We start from the raw sequence: 14,312 nt of genomic DNA on the forward strand, positions 1-14,312 counted from the left end.
AGGAAGGCACTAAGGGAGGCTGAAAAAAGTGGGCGCCAGACTTGAGCAGGAATAGAGACAGAGACTAGCCCCAGAGATGCCCTCTGCCTCATGCTGCCAGATGAGCAACACCTGGGCAACATCGCAGGTGTTAGGCCCCTGGCTCTGCTCTTCTCCCTCCCTTCCCTGCCCTGGGCTTTTGACCCCTCCCACCCCTCCTCCTCTTGCCTCCACTCACACCTTTGCCCCATGACGTCAGTCTCTCGGGTGCAGAGCTGGCTGTGGCTGGGCCTGGATCCTAGCGGCCATGTTCTCTCTGCCGTCCCTCCCCTCCTGGCTCCCTGGCCTCTCCTCCCTCGAGTGGGGCTCCAGCCTCCTTGATTCCTTCCTGCAAGGTGAGCGCCTCCTCCCGCCCTCTCCCGCCACCTGCTCCAGGCGGTGCTGGGTGGACCCCACCCACGTGGGTCTCCTACCACCTAGGCTGCCCCTCCTTTAATCCTACCGAGCGCGCCTACCCTCCCTCCATCCCCCAGGCCTCGTCGGGGCCTTCGGAGTCTCCATCCTGAACAACCTCCTGAAGGTGTACTTCTTTGTGAGCTGTGCCAAGTGAGTGCCCACCAGCCCAGCCCACTCCCAGCCCCTTTCGGGGACCCCTGGGCCCCAAGCCGTGACTCTGGTCTCTGAGATAAGACTGCGGGCAGGAGACCACCCGCTCTCCAGGGAGTGTGGCTGAGGGCCCCTGTACCCCCTCCAGGGCCCAGGCTGGTGGTTCTTACCCTCTGCCTACGCCCACTCTGCCCCACAGCCACCCAGAGCTGCGGCTGGAAAAGGAGCGGCTGCGGGCCCGGTGGGCCTCACTGGAGACCGTGCATCTGGCCGGGCTGGCCCTGATCCTGACCGTCATAGGGGCCCGGGTGGCTGCCCTGGTGGTGCTGGAGTTCTCCCTCAGGGCCGTCTCCACAGTGCTCTCCCTGAGCAAGGTGAGGCCGCAGGGAGGTGGGGGTGTGCACTGCCCGGCCCTGGGCCCTGGCTTTCCCCGGAACATGGGAAGCTGGGCCCACTTGGAGTATCTCATCTCCTCACCACCCTCCATTGTAAGATTGAGACTAGAGTGCAGATTGCTTCCTCGGGCTGTGACCGCCAAGGCAGTCTCCACTCGGAGTGGACGTGACCCCAGTCCCTGAAGATGCTAGTGGCAGCTCTTGGGTATCAGGAGTTTCCCATATGCTAGATACATTGCACGCATCGTGCCCCTTGTCCTCACGACCACAGGGGAGAAAGGTTTGTGTGATCTCCATTTCACAGATGGGGAAACTAAGGGTGAGTGGCTTGTCTGTGGTCAAGCCACAAGAAGTAGAGTCAGGCTTTGAACCCAGGTCTTCATGGCTCTGAGACACCATCCTTCAGCAAGTGCATAGGTCCCAAGTAGTAATCAGGATTGAAAGTAAAGCCAGAAGAAATGATCCCGTTATTCCCTCTTTGAGAATGAATCCCCGGGTTCCTTCGGCCTCCAGCCTCCTGTACCTGGAGCGTCTGTGCCTTGAGAGCCCTCTCAATGCCCCTGTGGTGAGGGAAGGCTGAGGCCCACCATTGCGGCCCCTCTTCTGCCACCTCCCCCACCAGGGCTCCCGGGGCACTGAGAGGCTGCAGCTGTACCTGCTGTGCCAGTACTTGCTGGGCTGCGGGCTGACCTGCGGCCTGAGCTTCCTGCAGGAGGGTTCCTCTCACCGCACTCTGAACCTGCTGCTGGGCCTCGGGCTGGCCGCCCTGCTTAGTTCAGTCGCCCAGCGCCTCTGCCGTCACGTCTGTCGTCTCTATGAGCTGCACAGCAGCCAGCACTACTGTGGGGTCTGCCTGGGCCTGCTGGCCAGTGCACATGGCCTCCCCCGGCTGCTGGGCCGTGCCCTGGCCGTGGCCTTTGCCGTGGGCGACCTGGCAGCCGTGGCTCTCATCAACCGGGACTTCCTGACCACTTCGGAGGCTGTGCGCTTCTGGACACCGCTCACCATCTGCTACACCCTACTGGTCATCTATATGCAGGGTAAGGCCTATGGGCAGGGTCCCAGGCGTTCCCTCGGCATTCACATCCCACTGTCGACCTGGGCCCCACTCCAAGGAGGCCGACAGGTCAGCCCCAACCCTGCCATCCTTAGGCAGAGTGTCCAGCCTGGTGGCTATAAGGTGGGGCAGCTCAGAGAAGGGTGCAGCATGCGGTGGGAGCCCCGAGGAGATAGTGTTTGAATTGGATCTTGAAGGATAAGCAGGAGCCCCCTGAGAGAGGGGAGGGAGGAAAGGAGAACTTGGGAGAGGGAACCTTGTAGACCAAAGCCCAGAGGTGAGAGAGAGCTTGGCAGCCTCAAACAACTGAAAAAAGCTGAGTGCAGCTGTCACCCCAAGGGCATGGAGAGGGGATGAGGCTGGCCAGGTTTACAGGGGCCAGATGGAGAGCCCGCGTCAGGCTGGGCAGTCTGATGAAAACCCATTGTGGGGTTTTAAGCAGGGGAGAGTGACCTGGTTAGATGTGGGCCCTAGGAAAAGCCACCTGGCTGCAGGGTGGGGGAGGGGTAAAAGTGGCAGGACAAGGAAGGGTGGTCAGGAAGAGAGAGCAGCAAGTGCAAAGGCCCTGAACTGGCAATGAGTTTGGCGTGCTTGGTGAGCAGTAAGGAAAGCAGGATGGCTGGGGGTATGAGCAAAGGGCAAGGACTGAGGGATAAGATGAGGCTGGAGAGCAGGCACCGGTCAGATCCGGCAGGACCTGGTAGGCAGGTAAGGAGTTTGAAGTTTATTCCAAATGCAGTGAGAAGTGCTGGAGGGTTATGAGCATAGGAATGATTTCATCTTGCTGATGTGTTTAGGTCACTAGCTGCTGAGTAGACACTTGAGTTGTATGGTCAAAAACGGAAGCCAGGAGCCCAAGCTCCTATGGGAGATGAAGGTGGCTGGGACCAGGGGGCACAGTGGAGTGGCGAGGTGCACTCTGGTGGGGATCTGCTCCTCAGAAAGCTTTGGCAGGGCTTACTGATGGATCAGAGGGGGAGTGCTGGCAAGGGGAGTCAGGCCGACTCCCGTGGCTCCCAGCTGGCGTGCTGTCCTGACTCCAGGAGGAGCACACTAGCAGGAGACTTGCAGGTAGCAGTGAGACCTGGGAGGCAGAAGTGCCTAGTGCCCTGTGGATCGTGGAGAGTGAGGGTCGGGGTGAGGCGGAAGGGAGAGGGGCTGCAAGGGGAAGGGAGGGCTCACACTAGAGAGGGTGAGGGGAGCTGGGAGGTCCAGCCCCAATGCAGCTGGACCAGTCTCTGCCCCGGGTGCAGGGGGCAGGTGGTGACAGGCACCTCACCCCCCATAGAGGAGCAGCGGCTGCACACCGGCCTGCAGAGCCAAATCCAGACAGTGCTGGTGCGCATGGGCGGCCTGTTCGTGCTGCTGCTGACCGTGGGCCACTGGCTGGACCTCCTGGGGATCCTCATCTCCCTGCTGGGCGAGATCTGGTGCCTGGTGGGCGTCCGCTCTCTGCTTGACCTTTGCCAGATACAGGTGGGCACCCCCACCCCATGTGTCCCCCAGACACTGAAGCCCTGCTCCAGACAGCCCTGGGAGTCCCAACAGGCCCAAGTTTAAGAGTTGGAGCAACCTCTCTTGGGGTGGGGAGCAGAGGGAGCTGGAATCCCCTCCCACCTGGTGTTAACCTTTGACCTGTGCCCCAGAGGCCCCAAAATGGGGGGAAAGTCTTGGATAAATGAAGGTCTGGAAAAGGCCTGGTGGCTCAGGTGGTTGGAGCGCCGTGCTCCTAACGCCGAGGTCACGGGTTGGATTCCCACGTGGGCCCGTGAGCTGCGCCCTCTACAGCTAAGACTGTGAACAACAGCTCTCCCTGGAGCTGGGCTGCCCTGAGCAGCCGGAGGATAGTGTGAGCTGCTGTGGGCTACCGTGGGCTACCGTGTGCTGCCGTCAGTGGCCGGTGCCCAGCGTGGGTGGCTGGCAGCCAAAGTGAGTGGCCGGCAGCCAGCGAGAGCTGCCGTGAGATGCTGTGAGCAGCCGACTACTACCGGGGACCAAATGCCTCATCCAGGGGGTGCACAAGGCTCACAACACCAGCATGGGCCAGGGAGCTGTGTCCTACACAACTAGACGGAGAAACAACAGCTTGAACCAGAGTGGTGGGGGGAGGAGGAAGGGAAGGGGAAAAAAATCAAGGTCTCAGGCCCCCCAGGGGGTGGGGAATTGGGTGGTGACCTCCGTCATTCTTCCCATCTCCCCTCAGGATTTTTCATCCCAGAAGCCTTTCGTGTCAGCTCCAGTCCAGCCCCGGTCCTCAGCCCCTGCCCAGCCGCAGGGGACAGCTGCCTCCTGACCTGCCTCAGCAAGGACTCAGTCTGTTTCAGGCCCACCCAGGCTCACCTGGGGGCCTCGACCCCAGCATGCTGCCTGGAGGCAGAGTGGCAGGTGGGCCCCCACCTGAAATTTGGGGCAGGCGCTGGAGCCCCCGAGGTGGAGGAGAAGGTTTAGGGTTGGGGCCCTCAAAAGTGGGGCACCTAGAGGCAGATTAACCTTTCTTTTTCTCAGGGTGGGCAATGGACCCACAGCACTCTCAGACCTGCCTTTGGGGGGAATGAAGATGGGGGACAAGTGCAGCCTTAGAACGGCTTCCCCCTTTACTGGCCTCCCTTGCCTTCTCCATGAACAATAAAGATGGTTTTCTCAACCTGTGCTTAGAATCATAAATACACAGAAAGGAAAGGTGCTTTTTTGAGACCAAATAGCTCTTCTGGCTGGGGCAGGCTCCTGGGATACGTGTCAGGAGTTTACTACAGAGGAGGCTCCAGAGGTGATGGGGGCGTGATGGGATGGCCACGTGGTCTAGCATCCACTTGCAGTTTTAGGTGGACGGTGCCCTTCCTGTCCCTTCCGAGGCTGAGAAATAGCTGAAGGGAGCATGATGCTGAAAAGTCCTCTGTCGGTGCTCTTGCATGCCCCACCCCTGCCCCTGACGTGTCTAAGACGGTGAGGATGCTTCCCATCTCACCCTTGTTGAGCCTTACGTTCCCTGCAGGACCCAGCTCCAGGCCACAGAGTGTGTGGGAAAAAGTTGGTTACCAATGCTTCTGCTTACCTGCTCTGTGCCCTTGGGTAGGCTGCTGCCCCTCTCTGAACCTGTCAGAACAACTGCCATGTTTTAGGTGCTTACCATGTGCCGGGCCCTGCGCTGAGCATTTTTATGATCTCATTTCATTCTGACGTGATTCCCATGGCTATGTGGGAATCACATGACATCACATGAAAATCACATGACATCATGCGGAAATCAGGTACTATTCCCTGAGGTAGGGACTAGTATCCCTTTTTACAGATTCAGAAACTAAGGTTCAGAGAGGTTAAGTAACTTTCTCAAGGGCACACAACTAGTTAGTGGCAAAGGCAGGATTTGAATCCAGATGGCCAAACCCCCAGAGCGCAAGTGCTCTGCATGCTCCCTGCTAGCCTCTTCTTGTTGAATGAAGAATTGGGGCCAGGGAAACTAACAGGGGTGGGCATGAAAAATATGGCAGGTCCACTCCTAGCAGGTTCTGGAATGTGGTTCTGGCCACCTTTTGGCCAGGGTAGCCTGGGGCTCCGTCACAGTCATGTTCTCCTGGCCCACGGGGCAGCTTGGTTCCATGGGGATTGAGGGCCCCAGCTTGGGACCCTTTCTCAGGAGGGTTCCCATGCGGCAAAGGAGACTCCCAGCCAGGGGGCTTTCACGGGGCTGTGAGGGTCAGGTTGTCAGAGTGGCAAGGGAGGTACCAGGGAGGAGGAGAGACATTTCTTGGAGGATTCCAGGCTCCGATGGGTCCCTTTTCTCAGCAGAGGCTGCCATGGTCATTTGAAGGCTACTGCTTTGGAGCAGACAATCTGGCCTAGGATTCTTCATTCCTTACCTTGCGGTACACCTGGGGCATGGGAGCAGGCTGGCCCCAAGGCTGGATGGGCTGGTTTCAGCTGATTTCAACAGCTCAAGCACCACCTCTGATCCCTTGCTTTGTCCTACCCCCAGGAGGAGACTCTCAGCCCCAGAGCAGCTCAAGTGGGGGACATGCCTGTGGATGCCCCCGCCCCAATGCAGGACCCAGCCCCCCTCTGCCTGGGAGTGTGCTCAGATCCCTCTGGGCAGGAAACTTGCCCCAGTCCAGGAGGAAATGGCTCAGTTAGGTTGGCACAGGGCCAGCCCCTTGCCAGACCCAGACTGGGCACCAGGTTCCAACTGTTCAGATGATTTTGCTGGAAGTTCCCCCAGCTTCCTGGCCCCTGCACAGCCTGGGACCTGGTGCAGACAGCTCTGGGAGGGATTGGACTCAGCAGTCCTTTCCTTTTTATGGCCGCAGGGACCATTTTCCAAACAAAAATTGGGCCACGTGGGCTGGAATAGGATTCTTTTCTTATCTACTAAATTATTTTTGTGAAAAGTCTGACAAGGGTATAAAAATTAGATCGCTCTGAGGCATTTAACAAATCTCCAGACCAAACAAAGAGAAGTGGGCCTGAAGTCTAGAGGGTAGAGGAAATCTAAAAGGTATGGTCTGGAACTTCAGAGTTCCAGGGTTCCCACAGAGACCAAGAGAGCCAGGAGCCTGGGCCCTGCCCGGCATCCTTCTGAAGAGGTGGGAGCCAGAGACCCCAGTCCCTGTTAAGAGGGGATGGTAACCTTTGGGGAAGCTGGGATTGGCGTGAGCTGCCCCCTCCCTCCCTAATCCCCCACTCGTGGCTTTTCTGATCTGTGGCATTGTCTCTCGGGATGTCTTGCATTCCTTTCCCTAGTCATTCATTGACAAGTCATTACTGAACATCAGGTGAGGGATACAGTGACAGGGTTCTGGGGCTGTGAAGGGTGTATGTGTTACCTAAAGCTGCGTAACAAATGACCCCAAAGCTTAGCTGCTTAAAACAACAGATTTTTATCGTCTCCCTTTTTGTGTGGGTTGGGAACCTAGGTGCAGGTTGGCTGGGTCCTCTGGCTCAGGGTCTCTCACAGGCCACAGTCGAGGTGTTAGGTGAGGCTCTGATGTCATTCTGAGGCTCATCTAGGGAAGCCTCAGAATGACATCCCTAGAGGCTTCTAGGGAAGCCTCTAGGGAATCCACTTCCAAGCTCGCTCACATGGTTATCGGCAGGACTCAGTTTCTCGTGGGCTCTTGGGCCAAGGGCCACAGTTCCTCTCCACTGTTGGCCGGAGTTTCCCTCAGTTCCTTGCCACATGAGCCTCTCTAGAGGGCAGCTCACATCATGGCTACTGGCTTCCCTCAGAGCAAGCAAGTGAGGGAGAGAGAGAGAAAATAAGCAGGACAGAAGTCACAATCTTTGTGTAATCCAGTAGAAAAGTGACATCCTACTGTGTTTGCTGTATTCTATTGGTTAGAAGCAAGTCACTGGGTCTAGCCCATCCAATGGGAGGGGAGGGGATTACACGAGGGTGTGGCAGAAGGTGGGGATCCTTGGGGGCCATCTAGAAGTTGCCTTCCACACAGGGCTTCTTTGAGGAGACCTCAATGGACTGAGGGAGCCAGCTAAGCAAAGAGCTGAGGAAAGAATGTCCCCCACTGAGAGAACAGCACAGGCAAAGGTCCTGAGGTGGGAACATGCTGGGGGAACGTTAGGAACAGCAGGAAATTCGTGTGGCTGGAGCATCACAGAAGATGGAGTGTCACGAGTGAGGTCACGGAGGTGGACAGGGGGCCACCACTCAGGGCCACGTGAGGGTTAGGATTTTATTTTCCTGCAGTGGGCAGCCCGCAGAGGGTTTGCACATAATCTGACTTACATTTTTAAAGGACTTCTCTCCTTGCTGTTTTTAAAAGAGACAAGTGTAGAAACAATAAACCAGCTTGGAAATATTTGGAATAACCCACGTGAGGTGACAGGGGCTTGGACCAAGATGGTAGCTGCGGAGGTGGCCAGAAGTGGTTGGATTCTGGATGTATTTTGAAGAGTTGATAGAATTTTCTGATCAATTAGCCGTGGGCTTGAAAGAAAGAAAGAAATCCGGGCCCTTCGATGTTTGGCTTGAACAACGTGGTGAATGGGATGTGTGGACTTCTGAGGGCAGAGCGGCGTTAGCTCACACAGGTGCAGTCACTGTTGATGAAAGATCCAGGTGCTGGGAGGTGTGTGACGTGGTCTGGGGTTCCAGGAGGCCTCGCTGAGAAACAGCTGTTGAAACGGAAACCTGAAGATTGAAGGGAGTTGCCAGGCCAAGGGATGGCGGTGAAGCGCAGGCAGGTCTCAAGGATCCTGCGGAAGGATACTTACCTGGAAGGTCACAGGGGCGGGAGATGCTGTCACAGACATGGCTGGGGTGGGATTACCAGGGCCACAATAGGGTTTGGCCACAATAGGGGTTTGGCACCCCCCCACCACAGAGCAATGGGAGCCACAGAAGAGCTGTGTGGGGCGGGGGTGGGGGACTGGGATGTGGGCTACAATGACCACACGCTGTCCTAGCAGGATGGTCTGGCCAGTGCGAAGAATGGATTGTAAGCAGAACCAGTCCAATTTTAAGGGCCCTCTTTAGGAAAAAGGATACAAAGTTTGTATGAAAATGAATATGGATTGAGAAAGAGAAAGAAAAGCACAGCGGATTGCTGGAGCCCTAGAGACTGGAGTCCATTCTTCTGACAACATTTGGGAAGTTTGCCAGGAACACTTAGTGGAAAATGCTTCCTAAGTGTAACCTGGATGTGCCCCTCACCCCAGAACACTCCATGACGCCCAGCAGCCCCAGCGCCACACTGGCCGAGGAGTGAGAGGCCTGAGCGGAAGTCTCATTACCTACACAGGAAAGCCACCTCTGGCTAAGAGAGAAGTGGGGAGGCCAGCGGAGGGGCGTGGCATGGCCTAGGCCATGTTACACTTTAGTTAGGAGGGGTCTCAGGGATTGGGGGTGCTGAAATAAAATGCTGCCAAGAGTGCAGGCTCCCAATGGGGTGGGGCTTCAGGGAGGGGGAAGGGATCAGTGAGGGAACAGGGGCTCAGCATTGGCAGGCAGCCAAGGGCTTGGAGCACGCTCCCTCGGGGACCCTCCAAAGTGAGTGACGCTAGGATTTCCTCCCCTCTGCCCGCAGAACGGGCTCTCACCTTCAAGGCCAGGGCCAAGGAGGGGCCCTCCAACCCTGCTGAGCCTCAAGCCCCCTCCATGGCCCACCCCACACTTCCTACCCCCTCACTCTGGAGCCTGTGCTGATTTGCTAAATGGCATGGCCTGGTCATGGGAACCAGCAGGTCCAGCCAGAGCCAGCCCAGGCCCCCGGACCAGGTGGGGATTAAGACCCAGACATTGTTATCACAGCTGGGAGGCTGGGCCTTGGCTGGACCAAGTGGACCCAGGATGGGGCCTGAGAGCGGGGGACTCCATGTGGCGATACCTATGGCTCCCCCTTGGTTTTTGAACATTTCCCTCCAGATGTGGCGTGTTCAGTCAAGGGGCTTGGAGCTAGACTACCTGGGTTCAAATGAAACTTACTAATGGATGTGACCTTGAGCAAGTTACTCTCTGTGCCTTGGTTTCCCCATTTGTTGAGAGGACAGAACAAGATCATGGAAGTAGGGCACTTAACCCAGAGCCTGACCTTGGCCTCCAGTGCCCCTCGCCCCCAGAAGGGACTGTGACTCAGCCTCAGCCACACCCTTCTCATGTGAGGGGTCAATGAGCACATTGGAGTAAGGGGACAGGGAAGGAGGCACTGGCACAGGCCACAGAAGCAGGAACCCATTTCTGGGGAGGAAGGGAATGAAGACGTCCCCGCCTCCCCCATGTTGTCCACCCAGGTAGAGAAAGATGAGCACATTTGCATTTTCACTGGCCGCTCTCTGTTGAGGAACTAAAACTCTGTCTCCCTAGCCCTCAGAACAACCTTGTGAGGAGTTGATTATTGTTTTCTCTGTCTCCCCAAAAGAAAATTCAAGGCTGGAAGAGATTAAGTTACTTGCTCAAGGTCACAGAGCTAGTAAGTACAGGAGCCAAGATCCAAATTCAAGTGGGTCTGACCCCAAAGCCCAAGCTCTTATCAGCTTACTACCCTTTATTACCACTCCCATGATTTGCGTATCCAGCTACTTAAGACCTATTCGTGCATTTTGTAGGGATTCCTGAGACCCTACTACATGCCAAGCATTGTACTGGGTACTGGAGACACCGGGATTGTTAAGACATAGCCCTGCTCCCATTCTGGTGGAAAGTTTATTGGTACAACCCTGCAGCTTTGGGATGTATCCAAGGATGAAAGCAACTCCTAAGTCTACTCGGAGGAGTCAGGGTAGGCTTCTCCAAAGTGGTGACAGGGGTGCAGAGTTTGCTAGGAGGAGGAAGGATCCAGACCCAAGGAGTCTCACCCGCCTTCATCATGACTCTACTTTAAGAAATATAAAGATCATTTTAAGTCGTTGAAGAAAAAGCAAGAAAAAAGAGTGCATTGGCTCCAGACATCCAGGGGACGCCTTCAGGAGTCAGGTCCGTTTATCCAGCAGCTGAAGTGATGAAATCAGTTATCTCTCCTTCTCTATCATCTTTGCTCTCCTGTCCTCCATGTTGGTCCAAGTGTTGGCAAAAATGATGCCAAGCTTGCATCCTGACAGCCTGGAAAAATACTGACTCTTTCCAAATAATTCCATCCAGGCACTAAGAGTAGGGGTGAGGTTCCCCAAACAGAAACTGGATACTGTTACCAGAATCCGGGAAAGTGACACTGGCTGACAGAAACCATGTCCCTTAGATTATCTCATGGGACTAAGTCTCTTCCTTACCTTCAGCACTTTGTCCATCTCCCTGCAAAATCCTGAAACCTCCTTCATCTGTAGGATGGGAAAAGGAAAGGAACTCACCCCTGAACACCTACTAAGCACCAGGCATATTTATCCACATTCCTCCTATCAAATCCCCACAATGAAGCCACAGGGAGGTACTGCTACCCCCAGGTTACAAGAGGAAACTGAGGCTCAGGGAGAAGTGACTTGCCCAAGGTAACAGGCTGGCAAGTGTCAGAGCTGGATTCACCACGGATATTGATGTTACTCATATCTGTGCTTGCCCCAGCCCCGCCCCTGCTACAGTGTGGGGGGGCTCCCACTTCTCTGTATTGATTCACCCCCTGTCCAGCCCCGAGCACAGAGCCCCCCATACAGGAGATGCTCAGGAAATGTGTTGAACGGACCTGACTCCGAGCAGGCATAGAGGAGGATGGAGAGAGGGGCAGGAGCAGAGCTAGATGGCCCCGGGCGGGAGTGGGGCGGCTTCTGAGACTGCTGAGGAAGTGGGCACCCTTCTGTGACCTGAATGTACAACTTCATGCAGCTGCACATCTGGGCACCCCCAGGCTGGGCCTGACAGTTCTGCTCTGACCTGGCCCCAGTGGAGCCTGGCAAGGGGGACGGCAGTTGGACAGACAGATGCTTTCTGTCCTCGAGGTCTCTGGGCCCCGGGGACTTCAGCTCAGGGAGCCTTGTCCCTGTTCTCAGATCTAGCTGTCGAGCATATGGACCATGTGAGCAGAGAGCACTGGAAACCAGGCGAGAGTGATGTAAGAATAGCTAGCGCTACCATCCGTGGGACAGCGACCCGAGGCCCCGAGGGTGCCTTTTCAGTGCCTCTGTCCCCAACAGTTGCAAAGGGAGGGATTCACATCCCCATTCAAAGGCATCCAGCCCAGCTCTCCTATGTTACAGGTGAGGAAATGGAGCTTCAAAAAGGAAAGGGACTTGGCCAAGGTCAAAGCCAGCACCCGAGAGCTGGGAGTTAAGCCTAAGTCTGACCTCAAAATCCATGTTTTCCCTACTGCCTCCCTCCTCCTGTTCTCATGGCTGGCTCCTCCTCGTCTCAGCTTAAAGGCCCCCACCCACCCACCCAGAGAGGCCTGCCCTACCCTCACCTGCACCCCTTATTCTGTCTCAGTGCTTTATTCATTCACACTTCACCACTGGTAAGTATTATATTAATTTTCATTAATATCTCCCCTATCTCCCTGTAAGTTCCATGGAGACAAGGATTGATTGTATCTGCCTAGCACATAGTAGGTGCCCAATTAATGCTTGTTGGATCAAAGCCCTCCTCCTACTGTTGGCAGCAGGTGCCATGCTCCCCTCCCCTTCAGACTGGACAGCAGCAAGTGTCCCCACTGCCTTGGGCCTGCCCCCAAACCTATCTCCTACCCCTTCCCGGCCACCCAGGGTCTCAGCTGCCACAACCCTAAGAGAAGATTGAGCCCTTGCTCAGTTGCTTGGAAGAAAGCTGGTCCGAGGATGGCAAGGAGGGAGGAGGGGAACAGGGCCTCTGAGCTGGCAGACAAAGGGCGTGTGTTCTCATCCAGCGCACTTCCTGGGTTTCCATTGCAGGAAGCTTGGCACCTACCAAGGTGACACTGACACCTGGGTTGGTGCGGGAGACCCTTGGCCAGGACACTCCTTTCTACCTGGGAGCTGCAACAGAGGTGGGACAGGCAGCTGGGGGTGCTGGACAGCAGGTAAGTGGTGGCAGCCAGACCCCCACATTCCCCTTTGACCTTCCTCCTCCTGAGCCAGTCTTAGCCCAGAAGAGATAAGAGGATGTCTGGGTCCAAGACTGGGTCCGTGTAACCTTGGACAAGTTCCCAAGTCAACTCTTTGGTGCCTCATTGTCCCACGGGGGGCACAGTGAGGTGGCTTGGGGGAAATCATGGAGGTGGGGGAGGGCAGCTGCATTTTTCTGTTTTAAATAAGCTTCTGGGTCACAAAGCACTTGAGAAGGGGGTTCTACAGCTCAAAGTGTCTGAAAACCCCTGGGTCTCACCTTCCTCCTTAAGGTCCTTCCCATGTCTGGCGTTCAGCAGTTCCCTCCTTCCTTCTGGGGGAGGTATAGCGAAGTCTCATTCTAAACGTTGCAAAGTGGGAGGCACCACTGCCAGGCCAGGAATGAGCCCTACCAGGTGCTCTGGCAGCCTTGAGTGCGAGTCTCCCTCTGCCTCAAGAACTCTGGCTGCTTCTCTGAGCCTCAGCTTCTGAATCTGGGGAGAGTGGCAGTCACCCGGTCCCTGGGACCAACAGAGCCGTGAACCCAGGGGCACCTACTAGTCTGGGCTTGAATCCAGCTCTGCCACTTGCCCCTTGTGTGGCCTTGAGCCTCTCTGGGCCTCACTTTCCTCATTTGTGAAGCAGGAATAATCAGCCCCACTGCACAGGGCTCTCCTGGGGATCAAATGGAGAGCAGGCCTGTAGGCCGGACACGGCTCACAGGAACCCCTATAAATGGCAACCACTGCTACTGCTGCTGTTGTTATTGCAGAGTGGCTGTTACCGGAACCCCAACATTTTGTTTTGTTTTTTGAATCCACCTACCTGTGCGCAGTGGCCCAAAGAAATGCACGAATAGGTGTTTATAGTATAGAAAAAAAAAATAGTTTAGTATCGAACTGGCCAATATGGAGACAGGGAGCTTATGCTCAAAAACCTGACTCCCCAAGGGTGTGTAGGTTACAAATTATATAGGAAAAAAATCACAAGACACTGTGGGTTAGGGGGTGCGGGCTCGTGCTGGGAGCTGATTTGTGGGAGGTGAGGTAAGGGTAGTCTCTCTGGCCTGATGGGAAAGTAGCCAAAGGGTCGTTCCACTCAGGGCTCAGGAGGTCAAGACGTCATCTTAGCTGCCAGACATCCAGATTGACCATTGGTCAGGTCTCGGCTACTGTCTTCTGGTGCCTCGGGGTTGCTGATTATCTGCAGGGAAAGACGAGTTCTCTGAGGGGACCGAGGAGATTGAGAGAGAGAGATCTAGAGCTAGGATTTAAAGCTAATTTTAATGAAAGTCATAGAGACTCTCAGTTTCAGCTGTGAGGATCAAATGAAAAAAGGATGACAAAAAGTGGGTGAGGTATTTAAGGTGGGGTGAGGGTGGAAGAGCGTGGGACAGGGTTCAAGGCACACCCCTCAGAACCCCCACGAGCGTGAGCCCCTCAAAAGCAGCCCAAGGGCCACCCTGAGCAGCGTGACTGCAGCTTCGGGCCAGCAGAGGACAGCCACACCATGCCTGGCCTCCCCCCAGATGGCGCAGGGTCCAGTGCTCTTCTGGCCTCAGCCACTGTGGCTTTAATCAAAAGAACAATCTGTTTGCCTCTGAATCAGACCCAGATTCCTTTTCCCAGCAATGTTCCCTAGGCCTCCAGGGACTCAGGCGGCCCATCCCGGCTCCATCTCCCGCCCCAGGGCCCAGGCTCAGCTTCCCCTCCCCCCTGCATTATCTATCCACTCCAGCTTGGAGGTGGGAGTGCAGGAGGTGGGAGGGGGTCCATGACAGGTGACCTGATTGCCTGCTGGGCCTTGCCTACCAGACCTCCTGGAGG

General features: G+C 55.9%; 1 protein-coding gene across 1 annotated transcript; it reads left to right on the forward strand.

The window, feature by feature from the left end:
* Positions 1 to 168: 168 nt before the first annotated feature.
* TMEM82 (transmembrane protein 82) lies at positions 169 to 4,681 on the forward strand. The gene is made up of 6 exons (XM_033113807.1): positions 169 to 374; positions 513 to 585; positions 785 to 959; positions 1,603 to 2,020; positions 3,326 to 3,513; positions 4,241 to 4,681. The coding sequence occupies exons 1-6, from the start codon at positions 287 to 289 to the stop codon at positions 4,328 to 4,330; spliced, it is 1,032 nt and encodes a 343-aa protein (XP_032969698.1). The 5' UTR covers positions 169 to 286; the 3' UTR covers positions 4,331 to 4,681.
* The last annotated feature ends 9,631 nt before the right edge of the window (positions 4,682 to 14,312 follow it).

The sequence above is a fragment of the Rhinolophus ferrumequinum genome, chromosome 9, assembly GCF_004115265.2.
Source record: "Rhinolophus ferrumequinum isolate MPI-CBG mRhiFer1 chromosome 9, mRhiFer1_v1.p, whole genome shotgun sequence".
Classification (NCBI taxonomy): Eukaryota; Metazoa; Chordata; class Mammalia; order Chiroptera; family Rhinolophidae; genus Rhinolophus; species Rhinolophus ferrumequinum.